Source organism: Sorex fumeus, unplaced genomic scaffold (assembly GCF_029834395.1).
Source record: "Sorex fumeus unplaced genomic scaffold, SorFum_2.1 ptg000115l, whole genome shotgun sequence".
NCBI lineage: Eukaryota > Metazoa > Chordata > Mammalia > Eulipotyphla > Soricidae > Sorex > Sorex fumeus.
Window position 1 is genome coordinate 2,364,638 of NW_026606172.1, and position 20,972 is coordinate 2,385,609.

Here is a 20,972-nt window from a genome sequence, read left to right on the forward strand (position 1 = left end):
GCTGCTCTCTTCCTCCTGCGCAGCTCGGGTGCCAGGTCATTTGTCATGTTGACTTCTTGACCTAGGTACACGTAGCTGTTGCATTCGGAGATGGTCGTTCCATTGAGAGTGAATGGGGCGTCAGGAACGAGGCTGTTTCTCATAAACATTGTCTTCGTAAGATTCAGCTGTAGTCCGACCTTTCCACACTCACGGTCGAAGTCGTCCAGCATTTGTGCTGCTTGGCTAATGTTTGGTGTTATTAGAACAATGTCATCATCAAAGCAGAGGTGGTGTAGTTGCCAACCCTCTTTCTTCACTCCCATTCCTTCCCATTCCAGTCATCGCATGACGTTCTTGAGGGTGGCACTGAAGAGTTTCAGTTAAATGGTATTGCCCTGCTGAACTCCTCTCTTTATATCAATGATCACTTACTTATATGATCCTTATAAATAATATAATTAACATATTTTGAGTAAAACTAATTTCCTCTATAATGTTGGTGAATTCCATCAGTTCAGTTGAAGACCTGCCTGGCATCCCAAACAAGAAGGACTTCTGCAATTGGTTGCCTTTGGACTTAGATTGAACTTAGATTGGACTTAGATAGGCTTTTCAACCCACCCTTTCATATTTTGTATTTACTTCACAATTATGAGAATCCATCCTTTAAATGATGTTTTCCTAGCCACATGCAAAAAGGAAAGTAAAATGAATCTGTATCTGGATTTCACACCATACACAAAAATTCAATAAAAGGAATTTAAATACCTTGAAATAGGACCAGTATTCATAAAGCAGCTTGAGAAAAATTTGGCAGAATCTCCAGGATATGTACTGCAGAGGTGTCTCCAGTGATCAACTCTGTCAACAAAGATAATAAAAACAAAAATAAGCAAATGGAACTACTTCAAACTAAAATGTTTTTGTATGGCAAAACCACCAACAAATCCAAATATAAAATAAGAACTTTAAATAAAAACTTACCCTATTAAGTGAGAGGAAATGTTTGCAAAGGAAATATTTGCGAATATTTGTAAAGGGTCAATTTACAAGATAGATGTGACATTCATGAAACTCAACATCAGAAAGAACAATACAAGAAATGGCTTCACCTGTCTTTCCCTTCCAGCAAGCCACGGAAGGTGGGAGAGTGATACTCAACTTTTTAGGGAGCCAAACAACAACAAAAATGGGAATAGAAGATGAACAGACACTTCAAGAAATGGTCAGATAACCAGTAGGCATATGAAACTGTTCACCATCATTTGTTGACAATGAAATGCAAATCAGAACAACGATAGTATATATCACACCAGTGATAGGGTACCAAAAATACTGAAAACAACCAATGTTGTATGGATCTTTTTTAAAACAAAACAAAACCCCCCCAAAAAAAAAACCACTTATGCTTTGGGCCAGATAAATTGTACAGTGGGTAGGGCACTTACTTTGCAAACAGTGAACCTGAGTTCAATCCCTGGCAGCCCATATTTTCCCCAGAGCTCACAAGAAGTGGTCCCTAAGCATAGAGACAGGCTTAAGCCTTAAGCACCATGTGGTGTAACCCTAAGACCAAAACTTAGAAATAAAAATAAAGCAAACAAAAACAACATTTATGGTTACTGGGAATGTCTTTTAGATCAGTCTATGGAAAACTTTATAGAGATTTCTCAAAACAAAGTAATAATAGGATTTCCAGCAATTCCACTTCTTGGCATATGTCCCCCTCAAATTTAATTCTAAAAGATATATGAATACCTGTGTTCATTGAAGTACTAAGTATAATAGCCAGGATATGGAAAGAAGAGTTCAATAATAAATGTCACTGTCACTGTCCTCCCGTTGTTCATCAATTTGCTCGAGCAGGCCCAGTAACGTCTCCATTGGAGACTTTGTTGTTACTGTGTTTGGCATATCGAATACATCACGAGTAGCTTGCCAGGCTCTGCCGTGCGGGCGAGATACTCTCGGTAGCTTGCCAGGCTCTCCAAGAGGGGCGGAGGAATCGAACTCGGGTCGACCATATTGGATGCATGCAAGGCAAATGCCCTACCCACTGTGCTATCGCTCCAGCCCCAATAATAAATGAATGGATAAATTTTTGATATATCCCTATATATTTATATATGGGATATTACTCATCTATAAGGAAATAGGAAACCTTATACTTCAATACAACTTGATGGAAGTGGAGAATTCCATCCAATTTTGCTTAAGAAGATAATGAGTAAAGTAAGTCAGAAGCAGGACAAATACTCAACGATCTCACTCATTTGTGGTATATACTTGGAATAAAAAAAGGAAACAATAGTAGTACAATAGTACAAAAGTAGTCTTAGGGCTACACCACATGGTACTTAAGGCTTAAGCCTGTCTCTATGCTTAGGGACCACTTCTTGTGAGCTCTGGGGAAAATATGGGCTGCCAGGGATTGAACTCAGGTTCACTGTTTGCAAAGTAAGTGCCCTACCCACTGTACAATTTATCTGGCCCAAAGCATAAGTTTTTTTTTTTTGGTTTTGTTTTGTTTTACATTGCCTCTAATTTTATTCATGGAGCAGAGAATTGCATAATTGAGTAGTATTCCATTGTGCATATATTCTCTATCCACTCAACTGTTCTTGGGCATTTGGATTATTTCCATAACTTTGCTATTATGACTAGCAATGCAAGAAATATAGGAGTATGAATGTTTTCTTCTTTTCCCCAAACAGCGTCTTTGGGTCTCTCGGAGTAGAAGCCAAGAAGTGAAATTTTTATGTCATATTTAAGTTCAGTTCTTAATTTTTTGAGAAATCTTCACATATTTGTCCACATATTCCTGGTGGAGTACCCAAGAAAGTAAAATATGCTCTTTGTTATGATTGAAGATGTTCTTAATTTGTGTGTGTGCGTGTGTGTGTGTGTGTGTGTATGTATTACAGAAGATGCATTTAACAAGAACCTAGAAATTTGAGAAGGTTATATATAATAGCACAAACAGTAAGCAATAACTTATGAATTTTAATGAGATTGTTTCCTTTTTTTATTCCAGGATATTCCAGTATGCCTTTCTTTGAATCTTGAAAAAAATTATGAATTACTTTATCTGGCAGAGCATTTTTCAGCGGTTGTTTTATACTTAAAGTTTCGTTTGCCAGAAACCACCAGGTAAGAAACCAATGGTAATTTCCAGAGGTACTCAGATAAAGACCAAAGGAGTAAAGGAAGTGAAAAGATTTTGAGTGTATTATGCTGTATTATTTATCAGATCATTTAAGTATATCATAAATTAGATGATTTGGGGAACCCAAAAGTTAATTTGGTACTTGAGACATATAATTTTCATGCTAAAAATATTTTTTGTTGATTCTAAGCTGATCTTATGATTATTTTTACCTTATTCTCTACTTTAAGTTTTATAGTGAACTCATTTAAACTAAGAAGGTGAGAAAGTATACTTACTACCTTTGAAAATTGTTATTCTTCTTTAAACATTTTAAAAGCAAAGTAATAAGAAAAAGCTTAGTGTGTTACTTTTATAATATAATTGTATTCATAATTAGTGAGGAAAATTTGAAAAGATTCTTCCAGTAATATTTAAATAAATTCATTACATGATTTTAACTGACTATCTGAATACTTAATATATTCTTGTATCTTGGTGGACTTCAAGAGGGAGTATTGTTTATGTTTCTGAATCTTCTTTGTTTTATCAGAATTCCTCACAGCAATCTATTGTTGGAGCTAGATAAAAGAAAATAGAATTTTGTTGGAATAATGAAAAAGTATTTTGAGACTGATTATAGAGTCCAAAATTTTGAATGTCTTAGTTAATCATAAATATCCAGATTTTATTAGATATGAGTGATCACTAATAATGCAGCCCTCTTTACCAAAATCTTATCATTAAGGAACATTGATACTTATTCTTAGATACACTGATATAATTGTGCGCCTATGTCATTTTCTGCCCCTGAGCCCATATTTTTCTTTTTAACATCTCAGAGTAAGTATTATCTTTTAGTATGTACATTAAAGACAACCCTTCCTTACCATGAGAATACAACAAATCGGAGAGAAAAATCTTAACTACTGTGAACCTTCAGGCACTTGCAAGGGTATTCATTACGTAGAGTCTTTTGATGTTCTAAAATTGAATCAAATAGGCCAAAAACAAAATTAATATTTAATTTTGTTATTCTCTGGTTAAAAGTTTTTATTGAATTATATACATAGAAATGTACACATATCTTAAATGAAAATATGATAAAGTTGCAAAACTGACCACCTGTGTAAACAACACACTAAACAGCTAGTAGTCTAGTCCATTTCTTTTAATTTTCTTTCCTTTTTACAGTGTGTGTGTGTGTGTGTGTGTGTGTGTGTGTGTGTGTGTTTGTGCATGTGCTTGCCTGGCTTGTTTGGGAATTAATGCATGTGCTCTACTTCTAAACTTTATTTCCAGTTCTGGTTCTGTTCTTTTTTTCTTCCCCCTCATCCTTCTCTATTTCCTTCTCTGGTACTGTTCTTTTTTTTCCTTTTTTTAAATTCTCCCTCCCTCCCTAATTCCTCCCTCCTTCTCTTCCTTCCTTCCCTCCTTTCTCTTTTGCTCCAAAATTACTTCATCTCTGTGATGATCAAACACTTTTCCTACCTTAAAGTTAAATTCACTTTCTGTTTTGTACGCTGTTGTATTCTATAAAGAAAATCTGCAGATCGTAGATTAACATGATTTTGCAAGAAAAAGGAAATTATCACTATAATTTATCACTATCCATTATAGGATTCATTTCTGAAAGATAATGAACATGCACAGATTTAGATTTTGGCAGGATAATAAAGCCTTCTGATCAGCAAAATGTGATGATTATGAGATATACTAGAAGTCCTATTCCAGGGCAAGAGAGTTCTTTGAACATATATGTAATATGAATTTAGTGAATTCCTATTATAGTGTTAACTGTCTAACACACTTTTCTGTACATTTAACTTTTTTATATTTTCTTGGAGTTGTGCGACATTATTAATAATCCCTTTAATTTTATTGCTATTATTTGTGAGAATAAGACTGGTATTATTTCTGCTTTATTTGATACTTATAGAAAAACCTGCCTTTTAAAATGAAATTACCTTTATTTTAACTTAACTTCCATGGGGCCAGAGACAAAGGTAGTTAGTAGGGAGCTTGCTTTGTATGTGGCTGACCACAGGTTCTATTACAGGCCAGGCATTGTATATAGTCCCCAAGCTATGCCAGGAATGGCCCAAAGCACAGATCAGGAGTAAGCCCTGAGAACCAATATTATAGTCCTATAACATACAAAAACGAAAAGTCGCCTCCATTAAAAATCACATTTATATTTCTATTTCCTGTTTGTCTTTAAAATAATTTTGATTTTAGTGGTTTTGTGTAAACTTTAATATATGTTAATTTTTATGTGTATTGAAATAGCTTCATATATGTCTAGAATATTAATAGCAGTTTCATATATGTCTAGAATATTAATCGCAGTTAGAATTCACATCCTAAACATTTTAATCAAACTACATCCTTTATTTATGTCCTTTTTGGTGGGTGAGAGGGTTATACTTGACTATCCTGAGGATTTTATTCCTGGCACTATACTCAGGGATCACTCCTGGTGGAGCTTTGGTGAACCATATGTGGTGCCGATTGAACCCAGGTTGGAATATGCAAGACAAACATCTTACCCACTGTACTATATCTCTGGTCCCAGACTATATCTTTTAAATTCTTGTTCGTGTACTTTAGTATAGTGATTTATATAGAGTTTCATAATACTAGAGTTTCGTAATACTGTTGAAATCAAGCTAACATACATTTTTACTTTTTTACTTTTTTACCTTCCTTACCACACATGGAGGCTAATTATGTTTGCAATCATCCAGACACTTTTTAAAAAATAGATCTCTGAGAGATTTCTTCCTTACATATATGAAATCATACGGAAAGTATGCTTTTTGAGGATAAACCAGTCATGAAACAGTAACATCTTTTACTAATAACTTACGGATACAAAAAAATGTTAATGTCAGATTATATAGTGTTATAAAAGGTATGGAGAGAAGTATACTATGCCTGATATTTGTGCATATATATTTTAACCCCAACACTAGAAGGAATTCCTTTTTAAAAATGCCAGAAAAAGATGAAAAATTACCAACCATCTGTTCACCAGGAAAAATGACTCCAAGAATAATCAAGAAAATATAATATACTGATTCTAAATACACATGGAGCCAAAAATAATACATGAAGTCTAATTCTGCCCTTACCCTCTTTTTTAATCCTGGCAATGGAATAATTGACTCTTTCAATCCATATTAATGTTTAACAGTACAAGGAAAAAATAAAAATGCCATAAGCCTTCTGTGTTCTCATAGTTAAGGTTCTCTTTTTGTCTGTTTAGGTTTTCTGCTGAATTTGATTTCCGCACATATGATTCAGAAGGTGTTATCCTATATGCAGAATCTCTAGATCGGTCTTCTTGGTTCCTGATTGCACTTCGTGATGGAATGATTGAAATTCAATTTAAGAATGAGTATTCTACCCAAATCACATCTGGAGGCAAAGTTATTAATAATGGTCTATGGACTATAGTACGTTTTGCAAATTTTGTAGTCTTATTACTTTGATGTTATGTGCATAAAATCATTAGAATTTTTATACTGTTACCAAACCACATAGCTTTATCTTTTTTTTTTTTCTGAGAAGGAAAATATTTTTTTATTAAAAAAATTTTTAATAGTGAGACATCATGAGGTACAGTTGCAGACTTACACATTTTTGTGCTTGGGTTTCAATTATACAATGATCAAATACCATCCCTCCACCGGTGCCCATTTCCCACCACCACGGTGGGAAATATAATGAGATATAATGTTTTTAAACCAATTTTTCTTTACTTTATCTGTCTTTGTAGTGATTATTTTTTTTTCCCTTTATTTTATTTTATTTTTTTTAAAGTTGTAGATTTACAATTTTTTGTGCTTTGGTTTCAATTATACAATGATCAGATACCCATCCCTCCACCAGTGCCCATTTTCCACCACCATGGATAATATCCCTCCCACCCCCATCCCCCCATCCCCCCTGTCTCTGTGGCAGGGCAATCCCCTGTGTTCTCTCTCTCCTTTTGGGTGTTGTGGTCTGCAAAAGAGGCATTGAGTGGCAAACATGTTCAGTCCATAGTCTACTTTCGACATGCATCTCCCCTCCTGGGAGGATCCTCCAAACATCCTTTATTTGGTGCTCCCTTCTCTATCTGAACTGCCCTTTCCTCTAGGATACCCGGCTGGCCTCTAAGTTATGGAGTAATCCTCCTGGTGCTGATCTCAGCTATTCTTGGGTATTAATCTCATACTTTGTTACTTTATATCCCCCAGATGAATGCAATCTTTCTATGTCTATCCCTCTCTTTCTGACTCATTTCGCTTAGCATGATACTTTCCATATTGTACCACTTGTATGTAAATTTCATGACTTCATCTTTTCTAAGAGCTACATAGTACTCCATTGTGTAGATGTACCAAAGTTTCTTTAACCAGTCATCTGTTCTTGGGCATTCAGGTTTCTTCCAGTTTCTGGCTATTGTAAAGAGTGCTGCAATGAACAAACAAGTGCAGATGTCACTTCGACTATACATTTTTGCCTCTCTGGGATATATTCCCAGGAGTGGTATTGCTGGGTCAAATGGGAGCTCAATTTCTAATTTTTTGAGAATCGTCCATACTGTTTTCCAGAAGGGCTGAACCAGTGGACATTCCCACCAACAGTGAAGGAGTGTCCCTTTCTCGCCACATCCACGCCAGCATCGGTTGCTTTTGTTCTTTTGAATGTGGGCCAGTCTCTGAGGTGTGAGATGGTATCTCATTGTGGTTTTGATCTGCATCTCCCTGATGATTAATGATGTAGAGCATTTTCTCATGTGCTTTTTTGCCATTCAGATTTCTTCTTTGAGAAAGTTTCTGTTCATTTCATTGCCCCATTTTTGGATGGGGTTGGATGTTTTCTTCTTGTGGAGTTTAACCAGTATTTTGTATATCCTGGATATCAACCCCTTGTCAGATGTGTATTCGGTGAATATCCTTTCCCATTCTGTAGACTGTCTTTGTATTTTGGTCACTGTTTCTTTGGAGGTGCAGAAGCTTCTTAGTTTAAGATAGTCCCATTTATCTATCTCTGTTTTCACTTGCTCGGCCAGTGGCGTGGCATCTTTGAAGATACCATTAGCTTCAATGTCATGGAGGGTTTTGCCAACTTTATCTTCAATGTACCTTATGGTTTCTGGTCTGATGTTGAGGTCTTTAATCCATTTTGATCTTACTTTTGTACATGGTGTTAGGCAGAGTTCTGAGCCTATTTTTTTGCATGTAGCCGTCCAGTGATGCCAACACAATTTATTAAAGAGGCTTTCCTTACTCCACTTCACATTACTTGCACCTTTATCAAAGATTAGATGAGCATATGATTGAGGAGAGATGTCAGTGTATTCAACCCTGTTCCATTGGTCTGCAGTTCTGCCTTTGTTCCAGTACCAGGCTGTTTTAATTATTACTGCTTTGTAGTACAGTTTGAAGTTCGGGAGGTTGATTCCTCCCATTTTCTTTTTCCCAAGAATTGCTTTAGCTATTCGTGGGGGCTTATTGTTCCATATAAATTTCAAGAGTGTTTGCTCCATTTCTTTGAAGAATGTCATGGGTATCCTTATAGGGATTGCATTGAATTTATACAATGCTTTCGGTAGTATTGCCATTTTGACAATGTTAAGTCTCCCGACCCATGAGCAGGGGATATCTTTCCATTTCCTCATGTCCTCTTTTATTTCCTGAAATAGCGTTTTGTAGTTTTCTTTGTACAGGTCCTTTACTTCCTTAGTTAAGCTGATTCCTAGGTACTTGATTTTCTGGGGCACAATTGTGAACAGGATTGTTTTTTTCATGTTGCTTTCTTCTCTCTCACTGTTTGCGTATAGGAAAGCCATGGACTTTTGGGTATTGATTTTATAACCTGCAACTTTACTGTACGAGTCTATTGTTTCTAGGAGTTTTTTGGTGGAAGTTATTGGGTTCTCTAAGTAGAGTATCATATCATCTGCGAATAGTGAGAGCTTGATTTCTTCCTTTCCTACCTGAATGCCCTTAATATCTTTTTCCTGCCTAATCGCTATTGCAAGTACTTCCAGTACTATATTGAACAGCAGTGGAGAGAGTGGGCATCCCTGTCTCGTCCCTGATCTTAGAGGGAAGGCTCTCAGTTTTTCCCCATTGAGGATGATGCTTGCTGTAGGCTTGTGGTAGATGGCTTTAAGTATGTTGAGGAAGGTCCCCTCTATACCCATTTTGGCTAGGGTTTTCATCATAAAGGGGTGCTGGATCTTATCAAATGCTTTCTCTGCATCTATTGATATGATCATATGCTTTTTATCTTTTCTTTTGTTGATATGGTGGATTATGTTGATTGATTTCCGAATGTTAAACCATCCTTGCATCCCTGGGATGAATCCTACTTGGTCATGGTGTATGATCTTTTTAATGAGTAGTTGGATTCTATTTGCTAGTAGTTTGTTGAGGATCTTTGCATCTGTGTTCATCAGGGATATCGGCCTGTAATTCTCTTTCTTTGTGGTATCTCTGTCTGCTTTTGGTATCAGTGTGATATTTGCTTCGTAGAAACTGTTTGGAAGTGTTTTTGATATTTCAATTTCGTGGAAAAGCTTAAAGAGCATTGGGAGTAAGTCCTCTTTAAAGATTTGGAAGAATTCACTAGTGAATCCATCCGGGCCAGGACTTTTGTGCTTGGGGAGACTTTTTATTACCATTTCAATTTCCTTGATGGTGATAGGTCTGTTCAGGTATTCCAGGTCTTCTTGGTTCAGCCTTGGGAGTCTGTAGGAGTCTAGGAATTTATCCATTTCCTCGAGGTTTTGATGTTCCGTGGCATAAAGCTTCTCAAAGTACTCCCTGAGGATCCTCTGAATTTCTGTGGTTTCTGTTGTAATGACCCCCTTTTCATTTCTGATTCGGTTTATTAGGGTTTTCTCTCTCCCTTTCTTTGTGAGTTTTGCTAGAGGCTTATCGATCTTGTTAATTTTCTCGAAGAACCAGCTCTTGGTTTCATTGATCTTTCGGATTGTTTTTTGGGTTTCCATCTCGTTAATCTCTGCTCTGAGTTTTATTATTTCCTTTCTCCTGTTCGGGTTGTGCTCCTTTTTTTGGTCCTTCTCCAAGCTCTTAAGCTGTGAGGTTAGGTTACTTATGTGTGCTCGCTCCTCCTTCCTGAGGAATGCTTGTAGAGCTATAAACTTTCCTCTTAACACAGCCTTTGCTGTGTCCCATAAGTTTTGGTAACTCGTGTTCTCATTTTCATTCGTTTCCAGGAATCTTTTGATTTCCTCTTTGATTTCCTGTCTAATCCACTCGTTGTTCAATAGTGCACTGTTTAATTTCCAGGTGTTTGATTTAGTTTTCTGTTTTTGTGTGTGATTTACTTCTAATTTCAGCGCATTATGGTCTGAGAAGATTGTTGATACAATCTCTACCTTCTTAATTTTATGGAGGCATGTTTTGTGGCTCAGCATGTGGTCTATCTTGGAGAATGTTCCATGTACGCTTGAGAAGAATGTGTATTCAGCTTTTTGTGGATGAAGTGTCCTGTATATATCTACTAAGTCCCTTTCTTCCATTGTTTCCCTCAAATGAAGTATGTCCTTGCTAAGCTTGAGTCTGGTTGATCTATCAAGAGGTGACAAAGCAGTGTTGAAGTCTCCCACTAGTATTGTGTTGCTATTGATGTCTTTTTCCAAATCTATGAGTAGTTGTTTTAAGTACTTTGCTGGTCTCTCATTAGGTGCATATACATTTATTATTGTAAGTTCTTCCTGTTGTACAGATTCTCTGATCAATAAGAAATGGCCTTCACTGTCTCTTATGACCTTCCTCACTCTGAAATCGATGTGGTCTGATATAAGGATGGCTACCCCAGCTTTTTTTTTTTTTTTTTTTTTTTTTTTTTTTTTATGCAGTTTAGGCTTGTATTTTAAATAATTCTTTTTTTTTTTTTTTTTTTTTTTATATTTTTTTTTTTTATTAGTGAAAAACCATGAGGTACAGTTATAGGCTTACAAATTTTGTGCTTGGGTTTCAGTTATACAATGATCAAGTCCCCATACCTCCACCAGTGCCCGTCATCCATCCCCATGGGTCCCAGCATCCCCCCCCCCTCATCCCCCCCCCCCCCCCCCCCCGTCCCATCCTGCCTCTGTGGCAGGGTATTCCCCCTTGCTTTTTATGGGAGCTGTTTGCCTGTAGGATTGTTTTCCAGCCTTTGACTCTGAGTCTGTGTTTGCTTTGACTATTGAGATGAGTTTCTTGCAGGCAGCAGAATGTTGGGTTCAATTTTCTAATCCATCCTGCCACTCTATGTCTTTTAATTGGTGCATTTAGCCCATTGACATTGAGAGAGATTATTGTTATGGGATTTTGTCCCATTGTTCTGTTAAAATTGGGTGTATTTGAGGGGCCTTTCTTGCCTTAAAGTAGCCCATTTAGTTGTTCTTGTAACCATGGTTTTGAGTCTATGAAGTTCCTGAGCTGTTGTTTGTCTGTGAAACTGTGTGTTGTTCCTTCTATTATGAATGAGAGTCTTGCTGGGAAAAGTATTTTGGGGGAGGCATTTATTTCATTGAGTTTTTTTACTATGTCCCACCACTGTTTTCGGGCCCTGAGGGTTTCATCAGAAAAATCAGCTGTGAATTTTAAGGATGCTCCTTTGTAAGAGATTTCTTTCTTCGATCTTGCTGCTTTCAGAATTTTGTCTCTTTCTAAGGTTTTGGTCATTTTGATCAGAATGTGTCTTGGGGTATTTTTTTTCGGATTTCTTCTAGCTGGTACCCTTCGGGCCTCCTGAATGTGGTCACAAGTTTTCTTCAGCTCTGGAAATGTTGTAACAATGATGTCTTTGACAGTTTCTTCTTCATTGAGGTTTTCTTCCTGTCCCTCTGGGACTCCAATAATTCTTATGTTACCCCTCTTGGCTTCATCACGATCTTCTCTTGCCATCTGTTCCCGAATTGTGAGTCTCTTTTCCATTTTCTGCTCTTTTCTGGAGAGTCTCTGAACTTCATCTTCGAGCTCACTGATTCTGTTCTCAGCCGCTCTTACTCTGCTGCTGAGGCCTTTCACTGAGCTTTTCAATTCGCCTACGAGATTTTTCAGGTCTGACATTTCTGATTGCATTTTCCTCATTTCTGCCTTCAGATCCTCTTGTCTTCTATTGGCATTGCTTTCCATTGTTTCTTTTAATTCCCTAAGCATGCTAAGTAGCTCCCTTCTGAATTCCTTGTCAGAGAGGTTGTCTAACACTACAGTACTGTTGGTGTCATCTGGGCTAGACTCTTCAATATGAATGTTTGGTGGGCTTTTGCGTTGCTTTACCATTGTGAGAGGTGTGGTTTAGTCCTTCACGTTCAGTGTTACTATTCTGCTTGATATGCAGTGTGAGTTAAGATAGGCTTATGAGTTATTGGCAACTGTGTTTCTAGTGGCTGAGCTAAAATAGAGAAATTTCCATCTAAGAAGTTAGCTTATGGTTCCTATGGCATATGTAGTGGGAAAATATTTCGCGGCCGCGTCAGCGGCCGCGGCTCCGGAAAAAGTCCCTGGCACTGGGCGAGGAGTTGGGAAGGTCTCCTGTTTGGAATTGGAGCCGTTCAGCTTTGTTGCCCAGAGCTGGGCCTCTGTGCCCGTCCCACGCGGATCAGGGGTTGAAAACCGGCTGTCTAGGGGCTGTTTCAAGCTGCGCGTGCCCAGAGAGGAACCCAGGCCCTTGGGGGCGGGCTGTACCTGCTGGAATTGGAGCCGTTCAGCTTTGTTGCCCAGAGCTGGGCCTCTGTGCCCGTCCCACGCCCATAGCTTTATCTTTTATGTGAAGTATTATCTACAAAGCAAAGTAAGATTAGCAGTAGAACAATTGTCTTGCTTGTGTGAGGTCCTGGGATTAATTCTCAGCACACAGCAAAACAAAAATCCAAAAAAATTCAAATGTCTTGTAATCAAAATAAATAAAGTGAAATGTATGATTATAAAGTTATAAGAACGGTCATAAGGCAAAAGTAAACAATATTGCTTTATAAGCAATTTTATATTTTGAAATTATTTTTAATTCTGGTACTTACTAGTAGGGCGTCTATAACTTGCATTATTTTATTCATTTATAAGTTACCTTTTTCTAGGTGATGAGGATTCAACTGAATAAAAATATTCACTCCTCTTATGAGCTTGCATTCTAGTGGTGACATGAAAACCACAAATGCCTGAACATATAGATTATGTCAGATAGTGATTAATGCTATGAGGAAAAAGAAAAGCAAGGCAAAACCATTGAGTGTGATGATGGTGAGTTTGCTTATGGAATCAGGAAAAGCCATCTCTGATACACTTAAATCTAACCGAAGACTTATGAGTATGAGTCACGAGAAACATATGGGTGAAGAGGGTTCTTTGTGCTATGAACACAAAGTATAGAGACTCATGGGAGAGGGTGTGTTTGGTGTCTTTGATAAACCACACAAAGGTCAGTGTAGAGTTAGTGGAGAAGAAGAAAGAGTAGTCGGTGATCTGGAATAAGATCATGTAGAGCCTTGGGGACCATAATGAGATGATGGGTTGATAGAAATTTGAAAACTCCTGGGTTGGCTAATTTTGAAGAGTGATAGAGACAAATCCACTCTTTGGTTTTGGTTTTAGTTTTGGGCTACGCCTGTGCTTGGGGATTGTTCCTGGCTCTGAGCTCAGGTATCACTCCTGGAGTCGTCTGGGACCATCAAACCTGGTGGATTGCGTGGTGCAAAAAAAAAAAAAAAAAAAAAAAAGCATCTTATTGGCTGTAGTATCTTTCCCACCTCAGACAAATTCACATTTTTCAAGACAGCACTGACCAAGGATGGATGGCTTTGTGGAAATTAGATAATAGAAGATCAGGGAAGAGTAGGATATGGGAATAGGGGACCATTACAATATAAACCCAATGAAAGAAGACTGCAGCAGTGGCTGCTGTTTAATGGTGGGAACTGAAATGTATAATACTTGTCAAAACTTGTTCCTATGCAGTAACCTGTAAGCTATAAATATAGACATATGCTGGGAAGTTGCATCAGCAGTTTAGAAACTATAGATGTGTAAATGGTACTGAAAAATAGCAATATTTCAAGATAAAAAGAAAGTCTTGGTTAAGATCCAGTTGAAGCAAGATTCAGGTTAAGCTTTCAATCAAGTATATATAAATTTTGTATATCTACTTTAAGAGGGGTTTAAGTATCCTGGGATCGAGTATTTCAGACCTATTCTAAACTCATTCGGTGCCCAATTATAATACTATTATAAAATGAAATGCATTGGTAATGTAAGTTATCATGAATTTTGAATAGAAACCAAGAAAATGCTGCAATGCTTGTATTATTAAATAAATTCATTTATAAGGAAATAGTCACTGTCACTGTCCTCCCGTTGTTCATCGATTTTCTCGAGCGGGCCCAGTAATGTCTCCATTGTGAGACTTTGTTGTTACTGTGTTTGGCATATCGAATACGTCAGAGGTAGTTTGCCAGGCTTTGCTGTGCGGGCGAGATACTCTCGGTAGCTTGCCGGGCCCTCCGAGAGGGGCAGAGGAATTGAACCAGGCTTGGCCAGGTGGCTGCATGCAAGGCAAATGCCTTACCTGCTGTGCTATTGCTCCAGCCCAAGGAAATAGTATAAATTTAAATTTGAAAATATTTGAGCACAAGTATAATACTTGTTAAAGCTTGTTCCTATGCAATAACCTGTAAGCTGTAAATATAGACATATGCTGGGAAGTTGCATCAGCAGTTCAGAAACTATAGATGTATAAATGGTACTGAAAAATAGCATCACTGAGGTCAGAACCCAAGTTTCCTGATGCAAAGTAGATTACCAGTCTTTTGAGCTTCAACCCAGGATTTTTTTATTGTTTACCATTACTTTTTATTAGAAAACAGAAGACTGCTTTGCATCAGTTCTATAATTGGTGTGCAATAAAAGGATTACTGGAGATACAGATTTTTCTTGATTTATAATAATAACTTATTTACAGTATTGTTTATATGTACGTGGATTACCAGACAATTGCAAGTAAGCACACTTAATTTTTTTGACATTGTGAAGAATAATTTTTTTTCTTAAGCTTAATTTTATATCATCCTGGGGTTGAAATATGTCTTATAATTAAATTCTTAAATTTAAAAGAATAATGTTAATATTCTTATACTTTAAAATATGATGTGATGTTTACTTTTTGGTCAAGCACTATCACTTCAAAAGACATTTTTATTGCCTTTATAATAATTGACATTTCAGTTCTTTTGGAATAATGTAATAGTTAATTTAAACTGACTGTCTTGATAAGTTATTTATTGGAATAGTAACAGGATTTTTCAGTCCCACCATTTCAAATGACATGAAATGATATTTGGTTATTTGGTAATTTTTCTCTTTTTATTTATAGGTCTCTGTGGAAGAAGTAGAACACAGTATAAGTGTTAAAGTAGCTAAGGAACCTGTGATGAATATAATTAAGCCTAATACTCTTTTTAAGCCTTCATATGGCTTTCTAGAAATCAAAGTATATTTTGCAGGATTACCTCACAGAATGGAGAATGCACTCATTAGACCGGTAATTATTCAAATTTACCATGAATTAATTTTATCTATAATAGACTTGAAACTAATTTTATGTGTGTCAGAGTTATTTTCTTAAGTATAAGACCCATGGCAACTTAAAAGTGAAAAAATTACATTAGTGACCATTGAGATTTTCTTAAAGATCTAAGAAAATCAATGTGCTTATTTTATGACCAGATAAATCCCCATCATTATTCATGGGGAAGTAGCTTTAAAATGTTTTTCAAACATAAATTGTGTATTAACATCATACTTGTCTTTTCTTAACCATTAAATATATAAATATATTTGTTTGGATCAGATTTATTTTAGTACAAAATTTGGGAGTGAACATAGCACATACAAGGGAAATCAAAAAATTATTTACCCTCAGTATTACTATAGCTTGCCATAAATTATAGTTAGACTATGCTAGATTATTTCTGTATATAATATTTGTCTGATAACTATGGAATTAAATTCATGAAGGACACTGTCATTGAACTGTTCTACATTTTTATTTGAAGTTATGGGTCCACCTAATACACTGATTTAATTTAAATATTTACTATTGCATATTACTCTTTTTTTGAGGAGGTCACACCCGGCAATGCACAGGAGTTACTCCTGGTTCATGCACTCAGGAATCACTCCTGGCGGTGCTCGGGGGATCATATGGGATGCTGGGAATCGAACCTGGGTCACCCGCGTGCAAGGCAAGCGCCCTACTTGCTGTGCTATTGCTCCGGCCCCTGCATATTTATCTTTAACTCATGGCAGTTCACTCATCTTAACTCAAAATATTTATATGGTCTGATAATCTTGAAGTAGTTAACTTGTGTCAGAGAAAATAAGAAAATCATTTGAAATTGATAAATTAGAAGTTTTTTTATAGTAAAATAATTTATTCCAAAGGAATAGAATATCCATAAACTGCTACTGTGTACTTGAAATTTACCTAGAAAGTTTGATAAAAACTAAAGAATGAAATATTCTTGTTTATTTGGAGGCATTGCACCTCATGGTAGGAAAAACATCTGTTGGAATGTGATTAATGGATGGACAGAAAGTAAATTAGAGCCCGAGACTATAGCTAGAATACATAGAATTTAGTATGGGGAAGTGACCACTGGATAAGATAAAAGGTAGAACTGACATGTTAAATATAATTAAGATCCCAGTGAAGGCCTATTATAGCTACACTCACTTTTACTAAAACAGGTTGTTCTAAAATACACCTTGAATTAAAAAAAAAAAAGATAAAATAAAAAATATTTAAAATATAACCAACTTTTCCTTCTTAAGGAAACCTGTATCTATCATCAATTAAGCCACTTATCAGACTAAATTGCATGTTTAAAATATATTTCTTGGCTTCTATTTTAATGTGTTAGATTAATCCTCGTCTAGATGGATGTATACGAGGCTGGAATTTGCTAAACCAAGGAGCTTCAGGAGTTAAGGAAATTATTCAAGAAAAACAAACTAAGCATTGTCTTCTCACTGTGGAGAAGGGCTCCTACTATCCTGGTTCTGGAGTTGCTCAATTTAACATAGATTATAGTAAGTCTTTCCTATTTGTCTCCTTTTTTTCATTAATGATTAAATTTACTCATTGAAAATGGCAATAATTTCTGCACAAACCATTATAAAGTACCTACTATGTATCAGGTACAGTGTTAGACTTACTCATACTATTATGTATTTTGGCATATTGAATATGTCACGGGGAGTTTGCCAAGCTTTGCCCTGCGGGCAAGATACTCTTAGTAGCTTGTCGGACTCTCCAAAAGTGGCAGAGGAATTGAACTCAGGTTGGCCGGGTTGGCTGCATGCAAAGCAAATGCCTTACCCGCTATGCTATCGCTGCCAAACACAGTAACAACAAAATCTCACAATGGAGATGTTACTGGGCCCGCTCAAGCAAATCAATGAACAATGGGAGGACAGTGTTACAGTGCTATATATTTTAATAATTTTGGGGAGTGGGAGCAGGGTTAGGCCACACTCAACCACGCTCAGGGTTTACTCCTGGCTCTGAGCTCAGAGATCACTCCTAGCAAGGATCTGGGGCCCACATGGGATGCTGGAGATTGATTGAACTTAGGTTGGCCACATGCAAGGCAAATGCCCTACCAGCTGCACTATCACTTCCAGCACAATATATTTTAATCAATGTTCTTGGGATGTTTGGGAAAATTAAGGTAGCTGAATGATGTTATTAATATGGTCATGCTACTTAAATATTATTGGCATATAACCTGACTGATTTATGAAAATTTCACTGTGTGCCCCCTTTTTCTTAGACATATTGGTTTACAACACTGTATATGTTTTAGTAGGAACTCTTGTCCGCATTGCATATGGGTTTTTATGTGTTTAACTGTGCCTACAACTGCCATACTGTCACACTAGCTTTCACTGGTACTTTAGTAATTTGTTGAAAATTTTATAAGAATTGTTCTTTTGTGTGTGTGTGTGTGTGTGTGTGTGTGTGTGTGTGTGTGTGCTAGGGTGAGGGGCTGAGGGAGAGTTTATTGGCCCTCAGCCAGTGGAGACTGCAGTTTACTCCTGAATCTGGACCTAGGGCTTATACCTGATGGGCTCAGGGGTCCACATGTGGTACAGGGCTTGAACCCAGGTCTTCCCAGATACAAAGCAAGCACTCTAACCACTGTACTAGCGCATAGGCCCCAACCTAAATTGTTCTTAACTAATTGTATAGCACTGGATATTTGCCTTGGGCAAGAGAGTACTCCCACTCTATCTCTTCAAAGAAGGACATCTATTTTTTTTTTAGGTTTCTAATTAGTTTCCTGTTTTGTAATCTCAACTCTTTAATAGTTCAAGAGGAATTCAATTATGAAGATAGTTGTCTTTTTTATAAGTGTGCATTTTCCAGTTTCCTCCTATATGAATGAAACAGTAAGTTCTTCTAGTATGTTCCCACTTTTTTTTTTTTTTGCTTATTGGGTCACACCTGGCGATGCACAGGGGTTACTCCTGGCTCTGTACTCAGGAGTTACTCCTGGCGGTGCTCAGGGGACCATATGGGATGCTGGGAATAGAACCTGGGTCGGCCGCATGCAAGGCAAATGCACTACCCGTTGTGCTATCTCTCCAGCCCCTGTTCCCACTTTTTACCTTAACAAATAGTATTTCCATAACTATCTTTGAACATACAGCTTGTGATTAGCTTTGTATGAGAGAGTATGAGAACTATAGGGCCTTTTTCAAAGACGATGCAAATATATATATATGTATATATATATTTTGGTTGATCAAATTCTATTCCAAAGATATTTTATCAATTTATTTTTATCAACAAAATAGGAATGTTTATATTTGTTTGTTATATATATCTTATTTTTTAAAAAAATGATATCAATTCCTTACAAAGTTCAGTATTTTTTCATATGTTCAGAGACTGCCTGCACTTAATTATTTTATTGAAATTTTTTGTATTTTCTATTTTAGGAGTTCATTATCTGAGTTACTAATACAGCATTATAAATTAAGTCTAGAATTACTATGATACGCCTTTTTTTAAGAAAAAACAGCTCAAATGCTTTTATTTATTGCCTGGGAATTATTGCTATGTTTTTAAGGGAGACCTTACACTAGTGCATTAATGGTTTTGTTTTCTAAACATAAATTAAAACAACACCTTTATGTTTACTCTTTTTTTAATGATCTTTTTAATATAATTTTGTGTTGATACCTGAATATAGAAAAAAATAAGCCCATGGTGATATGTTGAATAGGGAAAAAAACCAGAAAATTTAAGTATTTTCATACCTAAAAATATTACTTCATAATTATTTAATTCACAAAGAACCTGAAAACTATCTACTTTATAATGTTTGCTATGTTATAATTTAATATTCTTGCATATTTTTGCGTTGCTACCTCCTGTTAAGCTTTTTTATTTCTAAATAATTATATTTTTCCTTGAGTGGGTATTAAATAATGATAGTGACATATGAGTAGCATTAGAAATGGTTAATGAAAGAACGTATTTCAAGGAAATACTATTTTCTCTAGACTTGATCTTTCAAAGATTTCAGGGGGCATTTTAGGCTGTTACAATATATTTCTTCACATTAAATGAGGAAGGCTTCAGATTTTGAGCTAATATTTTTGTGGATTAAATGATTTTCAAACAAAGTAACAAACTAAAACATTTGAATAAATACTGCGAAAAACAGATTATCGAGACATGTATAACTCATTTTCTTCAGCGTTAGATAATGTGCCTACTAATTAAGGAAAAGAAGACACATTTAAAAGAGTAATCTAGAAGTACTGTAAAGTCAACTGTTGATTTCAGAGTTCTTTTCTACTTGCCAACGATGCAGCCAACGATGTTGTTCAATGGTAGAGCACATGCCCTGGATTCAGTTCCCGGCACAGCCAAAACCAAATTCTCCAACTCCCCAGTGTATATAGGACATATCTATTATTCCCATTGCTCTAATCAGAGCACTTTTGGATGAGGAGCAGTATGGCGTTAGCAGCTGTACATAGATTTACCTTAAAACTACTGACGTGATTTCTTTGAATTTTCTCCTATATATTTTAAAACGTAACTTCTATGAGATTGACACTAGTGAACATGAAAAGGAAGAGGAAAAGCTTTTAAAGATAAAAATCGGGGGGGGGAGGGGCAAAGTTATAAAAGTATAGTACAGAAGGCCTTTTCTTTCCACACGGCTCATTTGGGTTTGATCCCTGGCATCCCATGGTCGCCCCAGTACCATCAGGAGTGGTTCTTGAGTGCAGAGCCAGGAGTAGCCCCTGAACATCACCAGCTGTGACCCAAAGAGGTCTAAGCAAAACCAAAGGGGAAAAAAATGAAACAGAAGGGATCAAGTGAGTGATAATCCAGTTGGTGTGTCCTCAAATCAAACAAACAAATCCCAAATCCAAAAGGCTACTTTGAAAATTTAATTCTTAAAAAAAAAAAAAAAAGCAAACAAGTCCATATCTGGCTCAGTGGTAGAGAAGCACGTCTTGTTTCTTTTATGTATGAGACTCTGGGTTTCATCACTAAAACTGAAGCTAAAAAAAAATTTAAAAAAGCAAACATATAATGTTAAAATAAAGGGCAAAAGAGAAAAATTGTAGTAGTTTTTAATTCTCTAATATAGAAGGATGGGGCACTTAGTGGGTTTTGTTTGCATTATACATGGGTTTCTTGTTTGTTTGGTTTTGGTTTTGTTTGTTTGCTTTTTTGGACCACACGCAGTGGTGCTCATTGGTAATATCTGGCTCTGCACTCAGGAATTACTCCTGGGTTGCACAGGGGACCA

General features: G+C 36.5%; 1 protein-coding gene across 1 annotated transcript in view; it reads left to right on the forward strand.

Annotated features, from left to right (window-relative positions):
* Positions 1 to 20,972, forward strand: part of PROS1 (protein S) — a 95,145-nt gene that overhangs the window by 51,537 nt on the left and 22,636 nt on the right. Inside the window, exons 9-12 of the mRNA XM_056135465.1 lie at positions 3,017 to 3,132; positions 6,396 to 6,585; positions 15,506 to 15,673; positions 17,055 to 17,223. Of these exons, the coding sequence (XP_055991440.1) occupies positions 3,017 to 3,132; positions 6,396 to 6,585; positions 15,506 to 15,673; positions 17,055 to 17,223 (643 nt within the window). The remainder of the gene's footprint in view (positions 1 to 3,016; positions 3,133 to 6,395; positions 6,586 to 15,505; positions 15,674 to 17,054; positions 17,224 to 20,972) is intronic.